The sequence below is a fragment of the Thermobia domestica genome, chromosome 14 (genome assembly GCF_964235325.1).
Source record: "Thermobia domestica chromosome 14, izTheDome1.hap1.1, whole genome shotgun sequence".
Lineage (NCBI taxonomy): Eukaryota > Metazoa > Arthropoda > Insecta > Zygentoma > Lepismatidae > Thermobia > Thermobia domestica.
The window spans coordinates 143,776,244-143,793,106 of NC_137467.1; the positions used below are offsets into that span (position 1 = coordinate 143,776,244).

General features: G+C 37.1%; 1 protein-coding gene across 2 annotated transcripts in view; it reads right to left on the bottom strand.

Moving 5' to 3' along the window:
• Positions 1 to 6,259: 6,259 nt before the first annotated feature.
• Usp12-46 (Ubiquitin-specific protease 12/46) overlaps positions 6,260 to 16,863 on the bottom strand; it is a 47,055-nt gene continuing 36,451 nt past the window's right edge. Inside the window, exons 7-8 of one of the 2 annotated variants that reach the window (XM_081738976.1) lie at positions 13,271 to 13,426; positions 6,260 to 6,702 (exon numbers count right to left, since the gene is read on the bottom strand). In XM_081738976.1, coding sequence (XP_081595102.1) covers positions 6,595 to 6,702; positions 13,271 to 13,426 — 264 coding nt within the window. In that variant the 3' untranslated portion in view covers positions 6,260 to 6,594. The remainder of the gene's footprint in view (positions 6,703 to 13,270; positions 13,427 to 16,863) is intronic. The other variant, XM_081738977.1, reaches the window with a different exon arrangement.

The following is a 16,863-nucleotide window of genomic DNA, read 5'->3' on the forward strand; positions in this document are numbered from 1 at the left end:
TAAAGGTCATTTCCATCATTATTGTAATAGAGCGGTGCTTGAGGGATTGACCTTAGAAATTCAAATTGTTGATCTCCGATTACTAGCCAACATCCAAATCTATCAGTTTGCTGACGACACAGCATTTCTCTCAACAGCCCGTACTATTCAGCAAATTAATCGGCTTATGCAAACTTCTATTGATAGATTTGTTGACTGATATATGGAGACTGAGTATTAACTCTGCGAAGACACATTCACTTGTATTTTTACCACCAGGACGACGCTCCAGTGTGTACCGCAACCTGACTTTACTACGCCTCCATGTTGAGCATACACCAATTCCGGCTCATCCGACTCTGACTTACCTTGGTATCGTCTTTGATAGTAAACTATCTTTGATCTTAAGAAGGTTGTCACCCAGACTCAAAACAGACTTAATTTACTTGAACGGCTAATTGGTACAAGCTGGGGCTTACAACCTTCCACGGTGCTACATACCTACAAATCCTTCATGCGAAGTACCTTAACTTATGGACACACGGCTTGAGTCTCTGCATATGATAAATATTATCAAAAATTGTGTACCCTGGTGAGACATGCCTTACGATTAGCGTATAGAATCAGGTTACAAGTCCAACTAGGCTCCTGTACAATCTTATCGATTTTCCGTCCTCTAGTTTTAGACGGAAGCATTTATCGTAGCAGATGTGCTGCCAAAAATCTCGTATAATATTCTATGGCACCAAAAGTATATGGTTTATTTTACACGGTAGCATTTTTATAAGCATCTTGTGACGTATCAAACAAATAACTGGAGAAGAGCGCAAATCAATGGCTCCGAAACTAAAGCTATAGTAGTTGTAACAACAGTTCTCACCAGTTATTAAAAAACAAAATCCACAATAGAGAATGTGGGCAGAGAGCATCCCTACTCCAACTCATTTTTCTTTACTGTAATTCAATTTTCCACACAAAATAACATGGATATTTGGCACAAAATCTTTCCTTCCTTTTAACACACCACGGTGCTGCAATCGGACCAGAAATGCTGGGGGAAATGCTACAAAATAGAACAGGTTCTATCGACAAGAAATGCCATATGATATGCCATGGCATGGGAAATGCTATAGCATTTGCTACTTTACACGGTAGGATATCGATGATACGATTTTTGTTACCATAAATGCTTCCGTCTAAAACTAGCCTTACTTCCACAATTGGAGCAACTTCGAATCCGGTACATTACTACTCGGATTGAGTTACACCATGATATGCTACAGGACATCATACCCTATGATAGAGATAACGATGCACCACCACGATACTTCGACTCTCCGCTGCAACACTATATCACCTGCAATTGGACCCTGCCACTAGAGACCCTGAAATCTTTGCCATATATCATCCAGGTCATCTATCACCTCACGTTTATCCATCTTATTCAGAGTAACTACCTACTAATATGGGTCTCCCCTGTCTACATCAGTTCCTGAGTGGCCCCAGGAACAAAAGATAACTGCATCTGTCCACTAACAAAACCTCGTGATGTGACGTCTATTGCAATTCATTCATTATCATTTCATCACATCGTCCTCTTTAGTTAATATATTGTTTTCTACTTCGTTAGTAGCCTTTTCCCTTTGTTAAGCCTTCATACATATATAATATTGTTATACTTTTCACTTATATACTCGTTTAGTGCACCTATCGCCTTATATATTCGTTTTGTGCACCTATTAGGACCTTTTGTTATTAGTTATCGTTCCCTTGCTTAATCATTATCAGTGTTGTAGGTATGTATAAATTATTTAATTATTAATGAATAAAGAAATCCCATTGACCCACTATAATATTATGAAGTTCAAAATGTTTATGCATCACTCCCCCGAAGAAACAGCAAAACCCTTTAACCGGGTAAAAAAAAATTAAAAAACACGTCTGTGTAGTTATATTGAAACATTAGAAAACATTGAAAATAGCTTTGTGTGTTTTATCCTCTTTTACAGCTTTCCATACAGCAATAAATATTTAAACGTTGTTGTTTCTCAAAATGTACGGAAACTCTCTAACACAGCTCTGGCACTTTATTACTAGTATCTGATATTGTATTCTAAAATATTTTAAAATAAATTGGCACGCATTAGAATACATATTTCCTTTGCTTTTGCATAATATTCTAGTATAATGCAAAAATTTGGTAATACTTATTGTAGAGCGTACATATTCGGGGTTTTAATATTTTTTCTGGAAAGTTTCATCCCAAATTTTCATCGGCTTAAATTTCAGTATGTTGAACAAACTGTATACAACATGTTGTAAATATTCGTTTCAGTTTTATTTACACCAACCTACTGTCTTCAAAAAGTAACACCAACAATAAACCAGTTGAGAATGCTCCAAGAGTATTGCCAAAACGAATTTAAAAGAATGGAGAGATGGAACGGGAAGGATAACTGTGATTGTTCCTACATGTAAAGTGAATCTTTGTATCCTCACCTTCTCTTTCTCGCAAAAATTCGCAAAATATCACATCTCTATGACTTACGGTTTCCGAGATATGGCTCCTTAAATATCCCGAAATTTGAACTTTTTGGCCAATATCTGAGGGAAGGTGGCCAATTAGCCAGTGGCTACCGGTTACTATTTAGTATCAAAATGTTCACCATCCTCTTAGATATTAATCAACACCAATATGATCTCTCTATGACTTACGTTTCCTGAGATATGGCTCCTTAAAACTCCCGAAATTGGAACTATCTTTCGGCCAATATCTCGGGAACGGTAAGTCATAGAGAGGTGATATTGGTGTTAATCAATACCTAAGAGAATGGCAAACATTTTGGTACCGATATTAACTGATGGCCTGGCCAGTGCCCACCGGTTACTACATGTACCAATATCTTCACCGTTCTCAGAGGAGCAGAGTTGCCTTCAACATTGGGAAGCGGGCAGATTTGAGGCTTATTTGGGGGGTGGGGTGGAAGATGAGACTCATATTACAATAGATGAGTCTGATTTCTGAGGTTCTGAGGTCTTGCTGTGTATTCCATATCAGGCGATGCAGATAAAGTGGTAGTCGGACACAAATAATCACATTTCTCCCCAAAGAATACATTTCAAATCGGATTATTGGGGGACAGTCCCCTTCATCCTCCTGGGATTTACACCTGTGCGTAGGGAAGAGGGGGGACATTGGTACGATTTTTACTTCCCGAAATTTTAGGAGATATCATCAGCTTGAGAAACACGATTTTTTTTCCTGCTTAAACTGAGATTCTTTAGCCATATATACAATGTACAATGTTGTTTCTACTAATGTCCCACCTGGAGTAAATTACATTTTACGAAGGGTCTGCAATCTGTACCAATCTTCCCCCTGTAGGGGCAAATTGGTACGAGCAAAGTGAAATATCACACAGACTTTTTGATAATAGAAATAACGTGATTTTTTTTTTTTATTTTATTTTTCCATGAAATATTTTGAGATATAATATTCTATTAAACTTCCACATACTCAACTATTTTAACAATAAAATGGCCTACAGCAGAAAAATGCAAAATGAAAACATGTTTCATAAAAAAGATTGTGAAGATTTGTAAGAAACTTTAGTAATTCAACAGATCTAGTTCAAACTTTTTATAAAAAAATAAAAATAAAAAGTCCAATGCTTGCTTGCGTTCTCATCAAAATTTTAAAGTTCCGCAAGCTATTTACAAAGATAAAAAACGTACTACAAATGAGGTTCTATCTCTATGAGGAAAAATAGAAGTAAATAATCGAACGGCTACCTACAGTTTACAAAATTTTGAAATCTTTCATATCTCAACTACTAACTGGAAAAGATGTTATACTTTTGGTTCGAGCATACCCCTTGTCTGAACCACGTACAACAAAGGCACATGCGCTAGCTAATAGATCAACGGAGAGGACTTCCACAGTTCTCGAGTGAAAAGGTATCGGAAGTCTTCTTTGGCTAAAACTCGAGAAAATAATTTATTTGTCAACCGATAAAAATATATTTAAAACAAACACAAGCATCGCGAGCCTTGACTTAAACTTAGTTACAAGGTATTGCGCAAGACCCTTAATTAATCTTTTAGTCGTTGGCATCGTCATTCCTGCGTTTTACAGGTTACTCCTGTCTTATAATGAAATCAAATAAAACGTAATTTTTACACAATCTGCTTAATACATGGTAGAAACTCACTTGCGTGCTTTGTCCTTAAATTATTAATTTCCATGCATATGTCATTATCCACAATACATCTGCATTGTTGCAGGAATAACCATTCCTGCATTCAATAATAACTATATAATTTATGGCGTTCTTTATTAAGCGAAACAGATTAGGCTACTTGTAATATGTAAACTGCAACTTTTAGAAATCGTTGGATACACTGCAGAGTGACGCTCTCCGCTCCCCTGTCCCACCGCGCTTACCAAGAAACTGATGTAAACATAACAGCAGCACCTCCGCGAGAAACCGCACTAATATCCTGGCCAGGTAATATGCCGGAGATAGCTTCGCTATCAGAGGCTTCCCATGCCGGAGAGGTCTTTAAGGTAGGAGCCAGACGAAGAGAGAGATGGTAGTTGGCAGCAGCTCTACCATTACCACACTGAGGTTGAAAATGATTGACATCGGCAAGGCTCAGGTGTAGACAAAGCAGGCAGGGACAGGATGTCCTCTATGGCTGTTTCACTACGAGGTGGAAGGACCTCAGACACCACCACTTTATTGTCCCTAGAAAACAACATGGAAAGAGAATGTAATATTAGGGAATACGACACTACTGTTTCACAGAGGGTCTTCGTCGGCAGTGGAGGGAAACAAAGTAGGGCCTCCTCGGTCGTCATCAAACGAAACCCCTCCAGGATAAGAACCTGGAATGTGCGATCGCTGTTACAGTGTGGAAAACCTGAAGAAAGAAATGTAACACATGAAGACAGATATCCTGGGAATCAGCGAAGTTAGGTGGCCTGATGGAGGAGACATGCGGAACGGGGACTTCAGAATGATTTACTCAGGAGCTGTAAACGGTACAGCAGGAGTCGGTTTTGTCTTGAATAAGAAGATAGGACAAAGTTATAGGCAGCTGGAGATACAATGAAAGCATAGTAATGTTAAAGAGAGCAACGAACCGGGAAATATGACGATAATCCAAGTATATATGCCTACATAGAGCTACACAGATGAGGAAGTAGAAGAAACCTATGAGCAAATAGAAGAAGTATTGATGAAAGTTGAAGACCAGGACAATTTAATTATCATGGGTGACTGGAACGAAATAGTCGGTGAAGGGAAAAAATGAAATGAAATCTTTGAGTTTAACGTCCCGTGGTTATGCCGATTAGGCTAAAGAAGACGGTGATGATGAGTAATGAATGAAATGGTAGAATGAAGAAAGTAGGAGGAAACGGGAGAACCCCGAGAAAACCCACACACACGGTGTTTGAAATCTTTGAGTTTTACGTCCCACGGTTATGCCGGTTAGGCTAAAGAAGACGGTGATAATGAGAGATGAGTGAAATGGTGGAATGAAGAAAGTGGGAGGAAACGGGAGTACCCCGAGAAAACCCACGAGCACGGTGTTTGTCCACCACAAAGTTCACTTGGCGGGGGCTGGGATCGAACCCGGGACCCCAAGCACCAGAGGTGAACGCTCTACCACTGAGCCACCGCGGCCCACGGTGAAGGGAAAGAAGAGAATGTAACTGGGAATTTCGGCCTATTAGAAAGGAATGCGAGAGGTGCACGATTAATTGAGTTCTGCAAAAGCCGTAATCTGACTGTAACGAACAATCTCTTCGAAGATACACATGGACAAGACCAGTAGATCCCCTATTCAAGTTGACATTCAGTTAAAACAATGTGCATTTGTTTATATTCAAATTGGCAACGTGCGGAAAGGGCGGAACGTTTACTGTTGTAGAGCGAGAGAAATGAGCCACTATAATTACCTGAACGTGCTGTTGGCATAGAAACACTTCTTCTTGCCTGATTGTTATGACCACGTGTAGAAAGGAAAAAAACGGGAAAGCAACAGTCAGAAAGAACAAGTTGTATCAAATGGGCTATAGGTCTTTGTGAATAGAAGTGTACACAATCCTGACACGCCCTGTATATAGATCCCTGTCTGACTTTTTAAACTTCCCTACGTCGATATAAATCGTAAAAGGAACCAATCACATTCTTTGGAATCGTGAAGCGTGATCTAAAATACGAAAGGAAGAAAAAACCAGCAGTGCAACAAAATAGAACTAAAATAAAATTCATTACTTTCTAAAATGTGTTTTTATTGAAACAATTACAATAATATCTTAACTTGACATTTCTTAACGTGTAACAAATTATTTACAAAATTTTATATACAATAATATACATAATAGTTTCGTAAACATTAGCGTAACTTTTATCAGCCTTGACTTCTTAGAACACACCTGCGCAAAATCCTTCGATTCGATATTAACTCGGAACAGAATCTTGGCATCACTTATCCCTGCCTATGCGAGACTACCTATTTAGTCGTTTATCTAGTAAAGGAAAAGCTGGTTAGTCCTTAATGAAGAAAATTCTCTGAATAATTTCCAAACTATTTTTTCCCTTCATTTCACGTACAATCACGAGATTGATAAAATAAAATATAACCAGTCTCAGACGATTTCTGAATATCTGAAGTGAGCCCATAGAAGTCTTCTATCGCTGATGCATCAATTTTCTGAAATATAATAATGCGAGATATTAAACACCAAATGCAGGGTGAAGTAAAAGTCAATTACACACCCAAATAATAATACTTAAACGATACATTGAGTATGGCTACATTCTGCTTAAATATATGCCTCCATCCCATATAGCGTGAGGCAAAAGTCAATTACACACCCACATAATGATACTTAAATGATACATTGAGTATGGTTATACAACGATATTGTATATCTATTTTGTAATTTCTTCTATTTTTATATCTTGATTTTGGGCAACGGTGCATAAAAGTACACAATCTGTCGTGTAGAAGAAGAAGAAAAGAATATCTATGTTGTTGATTCTAAATAGAAAGAAATAAGATTTAATCTCAATAGTTAAAGTATACCTTGGTTTTATAGGTGTAATCTGCATTTATAGTTACCATAATAGCAGATAGTTACTTGTTTAAAAACGTTGCTATGACAACCGAAAAAGAAAAGTATAATTAATGAAGTTTTGGAGAATTAGTAGTGATATAATTTGTTGTGCCTGATTTAATGTGATTGGATCATTTTGACATTTTTTTTAAAACTTAAACGGACTGTGGGCTAGAATGTAACGTAAAATATATGTATAATATAAATTAATCATTACACTTTAAATGGTGGTTCCCAATATACGTTACAATTACATTCTGCTGAAATGTGTGCCTCCATCCGATACTCAAACACTTGTCTTAACGTGGTAGAACTAATTTCAACGACAGCTACCATCATTCCTGCTTAGAGAGTCCAACTTCCGAACTTTCGAGAATACGAGATGGATGGATGTTGTCGCTATACAAATGGGAGCATCGAATGAAGACTTGCATTTTAGCAGATATTTGTCATGTTCAACTTATATTTCTTCAGTATAACTTAACATATCGTCATAACAGCATGCAATCTCATTTTTGACTCATCACACAAATGTTCTATATGAAAAGTGAAACTACAGTTTAACTTCAGTATTGCAAATCATTCTGAGTGACCTCACACAATGGCTTCATTATTTCTGACAATTTAACTGCATTCTTTCCCAATGTCATTTGACCATTCTTTAAAAAAACAGGAAATCTTTGCTTAGGGAAAATTGACAGTCATAATTTTGTAATCTGGTATCCTTGTAGACTCCTACAGAATATTAATACTAATGTATTCTGTATTACATTTTGCAAAACTATATTCTCGTTTGGTTTATTATAGCATTACAAGCTGCTAATTGTGATCTTTTGCATTTTTTTTTCTTCTTTCTAGGCTATGAACCTTTTATTAGCTCGTCTCAAGATATAGTAAACAATTGGTCATATTTAAAAAAAAGAAAGAAAAAAAATCCTGTAAACCACTCTTAGACTGAATCAAGTTTGGTATACATAATCGCTGTCCGAGAAGTTCCAGAGCTGATGTACACAATTATATATTCAAAATAATCCCTTTCGCTATCTATATCAAGGTCGGCACGCGATCAGCAAAATTTTGCCTATCCGGCAACGCTGGGCTTCTCTACTCGTTTGTATGCAATAACCAGTATTGAACTCAGCGTTGCCAATCATCAACTGACAGTAAAGTGTGCGTACAGTCGCTCAGAGATTCAATCCAGATGCTACCAGCTTGGATATTTCAGCTTTTCTCAATGTCCACGTCTCTGATCCGTACAACGTCATGCTCCATACAGTGTCTTAATAAATCGTTTACGAACGTCCAGGACCATTTCTTGATGTTAGTAGTCCTCTTTTCCTACTGAATGCTTGTTTAGCCTGTGCTATTCTGGAACTTACGTCTTTTTCACTTCTTCTTCTGTCCGAGGATATTAGACTTCTTAACCTGGGCCCATATGGGTTTTTTCGGGTATTTTCGGGTTTAATTGGTTTTTTTCGGGTTTAATCGGGTTTTTTCGAAATATTTCAATGTCTTTGGGATAAAAGTGTTAAAATAAGATTGATATTTGTGGTTTATATTTCAAGATTGTCATTGTCACAACTTGCAACAATTTTCTACTTACTGCCGTTTTGAAAAAATGGCCGCCATTTTGAAATTTTACATTCGATCGTCGAGAAAATCTATACAGCAATGTTAGCATATCTTGTGCTTCCACCGTCAAAATATCAACTTAAAAGACTGAAGATTGCGCTTCGTAGCGTAAATACTCGCTGTTTTGAAAAAAATGGCCGCCATTTTGATATTTTACGTTGGTATGCCGCCGAAATCTATACAGGAAATTTAATGTCTCGTGCTTGTACTCTGAAAATTTTAACTTAAAAGGCCGAAAGTTGTACCCTGTAGTGTGTGTGGTAGAGGCAGACAAACGAGTTGAGTTGATTTTGTGTTTAACGTCCCTTTCAGTAGCGAGGCTTTATGAGACGGGACCTACTGATTAAATTTGAATCTGAACCACATGATCTCCTTTCGTGAAGCAAACCCAGGTCACCCACGACGAAGACGCGTACACTAACCGCTTAGTCATGAAGGAGCTCGGCAGACAAACAATCAAATGTAGATCAAGTCATCCAGAAGCCTGACTGACGTTCGCCAAATATAAATACCAAAAGGGGCCTATTAATTTAAAACAAAGATACATTTCATGTTGTATGAGATAAATAAATGTTTCAAAATGTCTTATATGAAATTAACATCTTCCAGCGTAAATAAACCTGTCATATTTTCTCCATGAGAAAACGGGACACCTCAATCTCCGTCCCCCCTCAACTTTCCAACACAATGAATTGAACTATAGTCTGGCTATGAACAAAATTATAATAGGACGCGGTGGCTCAGTAGTAGAGCGTTCATCTCTAGTGCATGGGGTCCCTAGTTCGATCCCAGCTCGCGCAAAGTGAGCTTTGTAGTGGACAAACACTTTGTGCGTGGATTTTCTCGGGATTCTCACGTTTCCTCCCACTTTCTTCATTCCGTCATTTCATTCATTCCTCATCATTACCGTCAGCTTGAGCATAGCAGGCATAACCGTGAGACTAAAAGTAAAAGATTTCATTTTATTTTATTTTATTTTATTTTTTTCAAGAATATAACGGGCGAAAGTTCGCTAAGCAGCAGCTGCTTTTCTCTATTTGTACCCTGCAATTAATTGTATAGACTAAAGATGCCTGAAAACTTAAGATGTGCTATAAAAATGCTTCACAGGAAAACAATATGCAAATTATTTAAATCAGTGGTACAATCTACATTCAATAGTCTTCGCGCGTTTAGCAATATTTATTTACATGGCTGTATTTGCCAAAATTACGTTCGTCAGTTTAATCTGATGAAAAGCTGATTTTTCTCCCTGTGTCGTGTGTAATTGTCAGGACCAGATTTACATTTTTCTAAGACCTGGACCAAAGCACAATTCTGTGCCCCTAGTCTTTGAAAAAGATTATAATTCTTGTTAACTTATCTATGTTGCTGGAGAAAAGGTCAGCTATCTTTCCTGTGTTTGTAAATGTAGAAACACTCAAAGCCATCTTTTTTAATATTCCGGAGAGTATCCGAGTTTCCAAGTTCACTGGAAAAAGTAGCATTGCAAATTTCGCTCGCTATCAAGTCGAACAGAGTGGTGTAATAACTTCCTCGAAACTGTTACATGCAACAGCGTACTGTACATTCACTAATTACAGGATTCCCAGCCATTTTCACTTTTCGAATAAGCTGATATTGATAGTAGAAATGGAACGGAGTTAAAATACGGGACATTTCCCTGTTCCGACTAAATTTACGGGGACGCGGGACGCTCGGGCCCTAAAACGGGACTGTCCCGTTTTTTACGGGACGTATGGCAGGCTTAAGCGTAAAATAAATAGTTTTATTGTTGAAGTATTAATTTCCGATCCTTCTGCTTTTAATTTGGGAATTTCTCGAGCACTTCTTTCACGGCGTGTACATCAAAACTTTCACTAGTACGGAAATTTGAACTCAGCACTTGACATAGTAAGCGTTACATAGTGTTCGGAACCCCGAGCATTAAGCTTCTTAAATTTGACAAGAATTTTTACGCTATTGCTGGTGTTGATTCTACAGAATGTTTATTTGAAGAGTAGCAACAAATGACTGAAATAAACTGTTATTGTTCAACCAAATTTTAGTTGAAAAAACTTGTTTTACATCAAAGGTAAGAAATAACACTAATAGTTTCACTAATGTATTTACATATGTACTGTTAGTACCGGCACCTATGACCTTAAACCCGTCAAACGTATGAGTGATAACGTCCCTCGGTGTTGCCGAGTCGATGAGCACACTATTCACGGAAAATATTTTCTAAAGTACAGAATTGCTTATTTTACTTCAAAAGGCTATAAGCATAATCCATACATTAATTTGTTTTATAACTATCTCAAGCTAAGTTTTTTTTTTTTTTTTTTTTTAATTCATTTAGTGCATTCAGGGCTTTATAAAGGTCTTAGGTTCAATGTTGTTGTATACGTTAACGTGAAAGCCTCTGATTTGCCCAAGGAAAGTCTAAAATCTGATAAAAATCACTTATAATGTGATCATCTTAGTTGTATCAATAATATACTAACAAATAGGTCAAAAACCCAGGTGGGTTTTAAAGTGGGTTTTTTCAGGTGGGTCCAACCCGAAAAAACCCGGTGGGTTTTTTCGGGCTGGGCCCACTCGGGCAAACCCTGCTTCTTAAACAGGGAAACGTCATAACGTCTTCGATTTTCTCTCCATCTAGCCATACGTTTGCCCCTTCCGGCCCTTTGCATCATATGGTGAATAAAAAATGGCCCTGGGCTTATTGGTGTCACCAAGGTAGATCCAGGCTTCATGCAGAATGACAACCCACTGCCATTTGTCATCTGAGAGGTACTGTTCATACAACTTTCTTGCGTGTGCCTTAGTGATAACTTATGCTGCCTCATCGCCTTATGACGTTTTTTCAGTCCCAAATTGTCCTTTATGATACGACACACTGTGTTCTGTGATATCCTGCATAAGGTGGCAAGGTTGCTTTGGGTGGGTGAGTTCTCTTTCACAACTGATGCCCTGATGTTTCTCACAACGCGTGATGTCCTGGCTGGACATGTCCGTTTGCTTTTCATTCTCACGACTTGATCTTGATATTTAGGGCAGGTTTCTTACAGCTTTTATAGCGCTGGCCTGCCCTTGCTACTGTATGCTTGCTGATATTGTTGCCTCTTGCCACACAAATGTTCACAATCACTGACGCACTGAATTCTGAATCGGAAAGTTCACATATGTACCCTTCCCAATAAGGTGTCACTTTAACAGACATGATAGCTGTTCACCACAACGTCCACACAGCATTGTACGTGACTCACTACTGGATTCACGGGCTGCTGACTTCTGGTTCCTTCTCCTACGCTCTGCTCGTCATCAGCTCTGTAAAATTGGCCACCTTAGGTGAATTGACCTTCTGTATTTGTGGACAGTTATAAATGATTAGATTCCTCCCTGAAGGTTTACCAACAGCGCATTGCGAGCTTATTGGCTGATGCCACACGCCAATTCGGGTGACGCGGACTATAGAACTGTCATTTTATAACAATCACATGTATAATACCTTAAAATACAATATGCAACCAAACAAAACAGTACTGAAATCACATCGTTGACATTTATTATTTGTTGTACAACACAATAAAACATAAAAATGTTGTCAAATGGATGTCAATTAAATGTTACTCAACACATATAGTAAACTTAAAAAGAATCGCGCCTGTACATCATGTGTTCAAAATGTTGACCATTAGGTCGCACACATTCTTCATAGCAGTCCTGTAGATCGATGAACATCTTAGTAAACACGAGTTTGCTGGAACAATAAAAGAAATGACCTAATCTTCTCTCTTAGCTCCGGTATAGTAGTAGGGGGTTATCTATTCGGAAAATTGCTTCCTCCAGCATACGTTACCTTATATGTAAGCGTCTGGATCCGTGAGGTCAGGGGATTGGGAAGGATATGGAAAATCCTTTCACGGGAAATTAAGCGATGCCCAAACCCTTGTGGGCAGAAGGACAAATGACTCACTTGAAGTGTTGGCAGTAGCTCCGTCTTACTTCATCCATTGTTGTTGTAATGACATATTTTTGGAGCGACCAAAACCGCGCAAATCATGAAAGAATGGGTCGATTGATGTAGCAATCAAGTACACATGGTTTTCATCACTGAACCGTATGTTGCTGATGAAATTTTTATCTTCATAAGCCATAGCTCCAGAGCATTACAGTAGACATGCGCGCTCATCTCCTACAGTGAGATGCTGCTCTACACCGTATGAGCGGAAATAGTGCTCGACAATGAACACATTCTTCTCTATTATGAATAACATTATCTTCGCGCCAACTGCACACTACGTTAGTCCACACACAACTGAGCACATATATGGGGTTCACAGCTCATACCACATTGCACCTGTGAGCCATCCGTATACGAATTTCAGTACTGTTTGTTTTGCAGCATACTGTATGTGAAAATTGAAAGGCATATCAAGTAAGCACTAACTATGATGGTTCATCTACCTTCCACGTGATTTCAATGTAGTGTTTTTAATAAAAAGCAAATTAACGCGAGTTTTATGATATTTATTTAATACTTACGTCTACCATATCGTCATCAAACAGTAACCAAAATCCATGACTTTTAACGATGCTTATATAATGACCTCTATTGGGCCCACTGCCACAGTGGATGACTACAGCTACCAAGTCGTACAGTCTATCAGGATTCACAGCATCATCAGACTGCAACAAATACTTCACATTACATACAAACAGAGTAAACACCTAAGAAATAATTCGTTTCTCTTAATGTACTAACAACACTATTTCTATCTACAATACTTAGTGTATGAAGCTTTACAGATCGATCATTCCATAATGATGGACGTGACAGTTAAATGACTGAATACCTGCATTTATTCATTTACGAGGCGCATGTAAATAAATAAATAAATAAATAAATAAATTAGTAAATAAACATGAAATTGGTAACATTGACGAAGCTGCTCGTGTCCGGCAGCATGCCCTAGTTTTATGCGCCTCAACAGAGGTATAATTCTCAGCGTGAAGTTGTACGAATATCAGTACGTTGAAATGGCTATAATTACAAAATCCCGCCAAATATGAAGTTAGGTCTGTGATCCAATTTCTCAATGCAAAAGAATGAGGTACAGCTGCCATCTATCGGGAATCGTGTGCCACACACAGACCAACAGTAGCGAAGGAAAGATAAGGCAATGGTGCTGTGCGAAGAGGAATGTTACGATCTAGAATTATTTTGATTCATACTAACGTCCGCCCACACACAGATCTCAGTACAGATCTCAAAAAAGGCGATTGATTCGCATCGCTGCAATAACAATGAAGTTCGCAAAACTCAGTTCTAAATTGGTTGAAGCCTCAGGTGGCAGATTTCTACACAGAAGGTGTACAAAAGTAGATTTTTATTTATTTATTTATTTATTTTTACATGCGCCTTGTATTTTATTGTAGTGCTTTAATATTAAGGCACGTTTAAATAACTGAGATGGGTGTGGAATTCGTATGCCGTAACAGTTATCGAAGTTATAGTTCGTTAGGGGGAATAAGTTGCATAATTTAAAAAAAAAAAAGAAAGAAAAAAATGCTTCACACCGAAATCTTTCTAGCTTTCTAGAAATATTGGAAAATTGTTTATATGTTTGAAACTATTAATTCGAAAGATTTCGTTTCAAATACACTTGAGTAACAACAACAAATAATAACTTGTGAAAAAAAAATCACTGTAGTATCGTTTTCGTAACTTTGCAGAACTGAACAATAGAAAATTAACTATAAATATGACAAAATTTGACCTCCATTGCTCTCCAACGAATAAGTAACTCAGTATTCGACATATTCTTGTAAAATGTACAGAATACTCAGACCTCAGAACGCTTAGGGCTACCAGGCTTTACGGAATAATGCGGTCTCTAATGGCCGTATTCTCATTTTTAGTCGTGAAACTGGAATAGTTAACGTGCTCTGTGTTTTATTTTTTTTTTCTTGTCATGTGCTATTAATATGCTTTTTAAACTTATTTCCTAGTTATCTCTCAAATATTTTGGTATTTATTCTTTTAGAATTTCCATTTTCCGCTTGAATTTGTCATTTTGTTTACTTTATATTTCGCTATTTATTCTGTTAGAATTTTCATGTTTCGTTTGAATCTACTGTCATTTTGTTTACCTTATATTTTGCTATTTATTCTTTTAGAATTATCATGTTTCGTTTGAATTTACTGTCACTTTGTTTACCTTGTATTGTGCGAGCGGTCCCGGGGTCAATTCCCGGTGGGGAAACTCGGTTGAAAAGGCGAAACAGTTTTTTGAGGCCAGCCATCCTGAATGAGGTTTTTCCTATGTATAAATAAATAAAATTAAGATGAGATCTGGAATGACTAATAGTATTGACCAAGGTCAGTAATCACATTATTTGTATTATTTTCCCCTCACTCCAACCTCAGCAGAATGGTACACATTCTCAATAAAAGAACTGTGGAACAAGGGAGAAGACGTATTCATTGTTTCCTATTCTACTTATGCTTGTTAAATATTTAACGTTCATTTTCAACATCAAGGCTGCAAGAGACGATACCTACAACTTTACCCAAAAAACAGGAATCTCAACATGTGTTCTCATCGAGAATCGAACTCAGAACCTTCAAGTGTAAGCGAGAATGTTAACCATTCAACTACGTAAGAATTTTTAAGTATATTCCTATTTTCATTATGCTCGTATGAAATTTGTACATCAGATTAACTTATAGGAAATTATATCAAAAACAGACTATCCAATCAGAATTTACAAGTTAAACATAATGCACTGAATAATGTGCACGATTGTTTTGTTCAGTCAGGCGATATTGCAATAAATTTTAAAACGAAAGAAACGTAAGTTATTTTTTCTTTCAATTAAAATTTACTAGGATATGTATGTCTAGTTAATATACTCGATGGGAATAATTTTATATAATAAAGAAGAATATAGCATATCTATTCCAATTGCTGTAGGGAGTAAAGGACGTTAGAACATAAAAAAATATTTTAAAGTCTATACTCAACCACAGATTTGTCCTACTTGATTATTTTAATTACTAGCGTTGATTATCCGCTTCGCTGGGTTGAAATAAAAACTTTAAGCCTTAACCAGGCGCGCTCTTTTATTCGCCGTTAGTAGGCATGTGGGAGTAAATTTTACTCCCAATGTTATTTTACTTTTGTGATCAAAGTATTGATCAGATTTATTGGCAAACAAATTTACGGCATTACATAGATTATTACGAGCCACTTAAAATAGGTTTTGATATATATGAGATAACGAAATAAAATAAATAAATAAATAAAAATAAAATTGCGTGGTATTTTATGTCTTTCTTCGTTCACATCTGGGGATAAAATTTACCCCCACGCGCCCAGTTACGGGTTAAAGGCACAACTCCTTATGTTAGGTGTCTGGTTAAAACGACAGCAAAATTAAATATTACTATCGTGGGCTGAATTAGGATTTAAACGGTATCGCGAGTGTCATTGTTCATCTCAGCGACCCCAAAAACTATAGATTCGACACTAATATCGGCCGATTTCGGTCATTTATATATATATATATATATATATATATATATATATATATATATATATATATATATATATCCCCCTCCTCTGAGTTGCAGCAACAAAGTGAAATAAAAATCATTCCAGACCTGAAACTCATCTATGTGGCTAATTTGATCGAGATCGATCTCGAGATTCAAGATTTATTCAGTTTTATTTATTTTTATATATATCTCAACCCCTTCCACCTCCCCTACATTGTACCATCAAAGTGAAATGATAAAAACACTCCAAAACCCCGAACTTCATCTATGGTGAAAATTTGATCGAGATTTGTTGGGTGGTTCAAGCGGTGCGAGTCACAAACATAGTCATTTTTATTTTTATATACCTAGGTATATAGATTAAAAAAATACACCAATGCATTGCAATGTCACGAGAGTGTAGAATGTGCTCTATTTGAGTCCTCTTTTGAATAATTTTTGAAAACAAGGCATCATTAAATGAAATGGACTGTGATTATCAAGTAACATAGAGATAGTAATGAATGGAGAAACGGGCATAGTTCATTGACCGTTACTGCTCATAAATTGCCTTTGAAATTTACATTACTTCTCACCC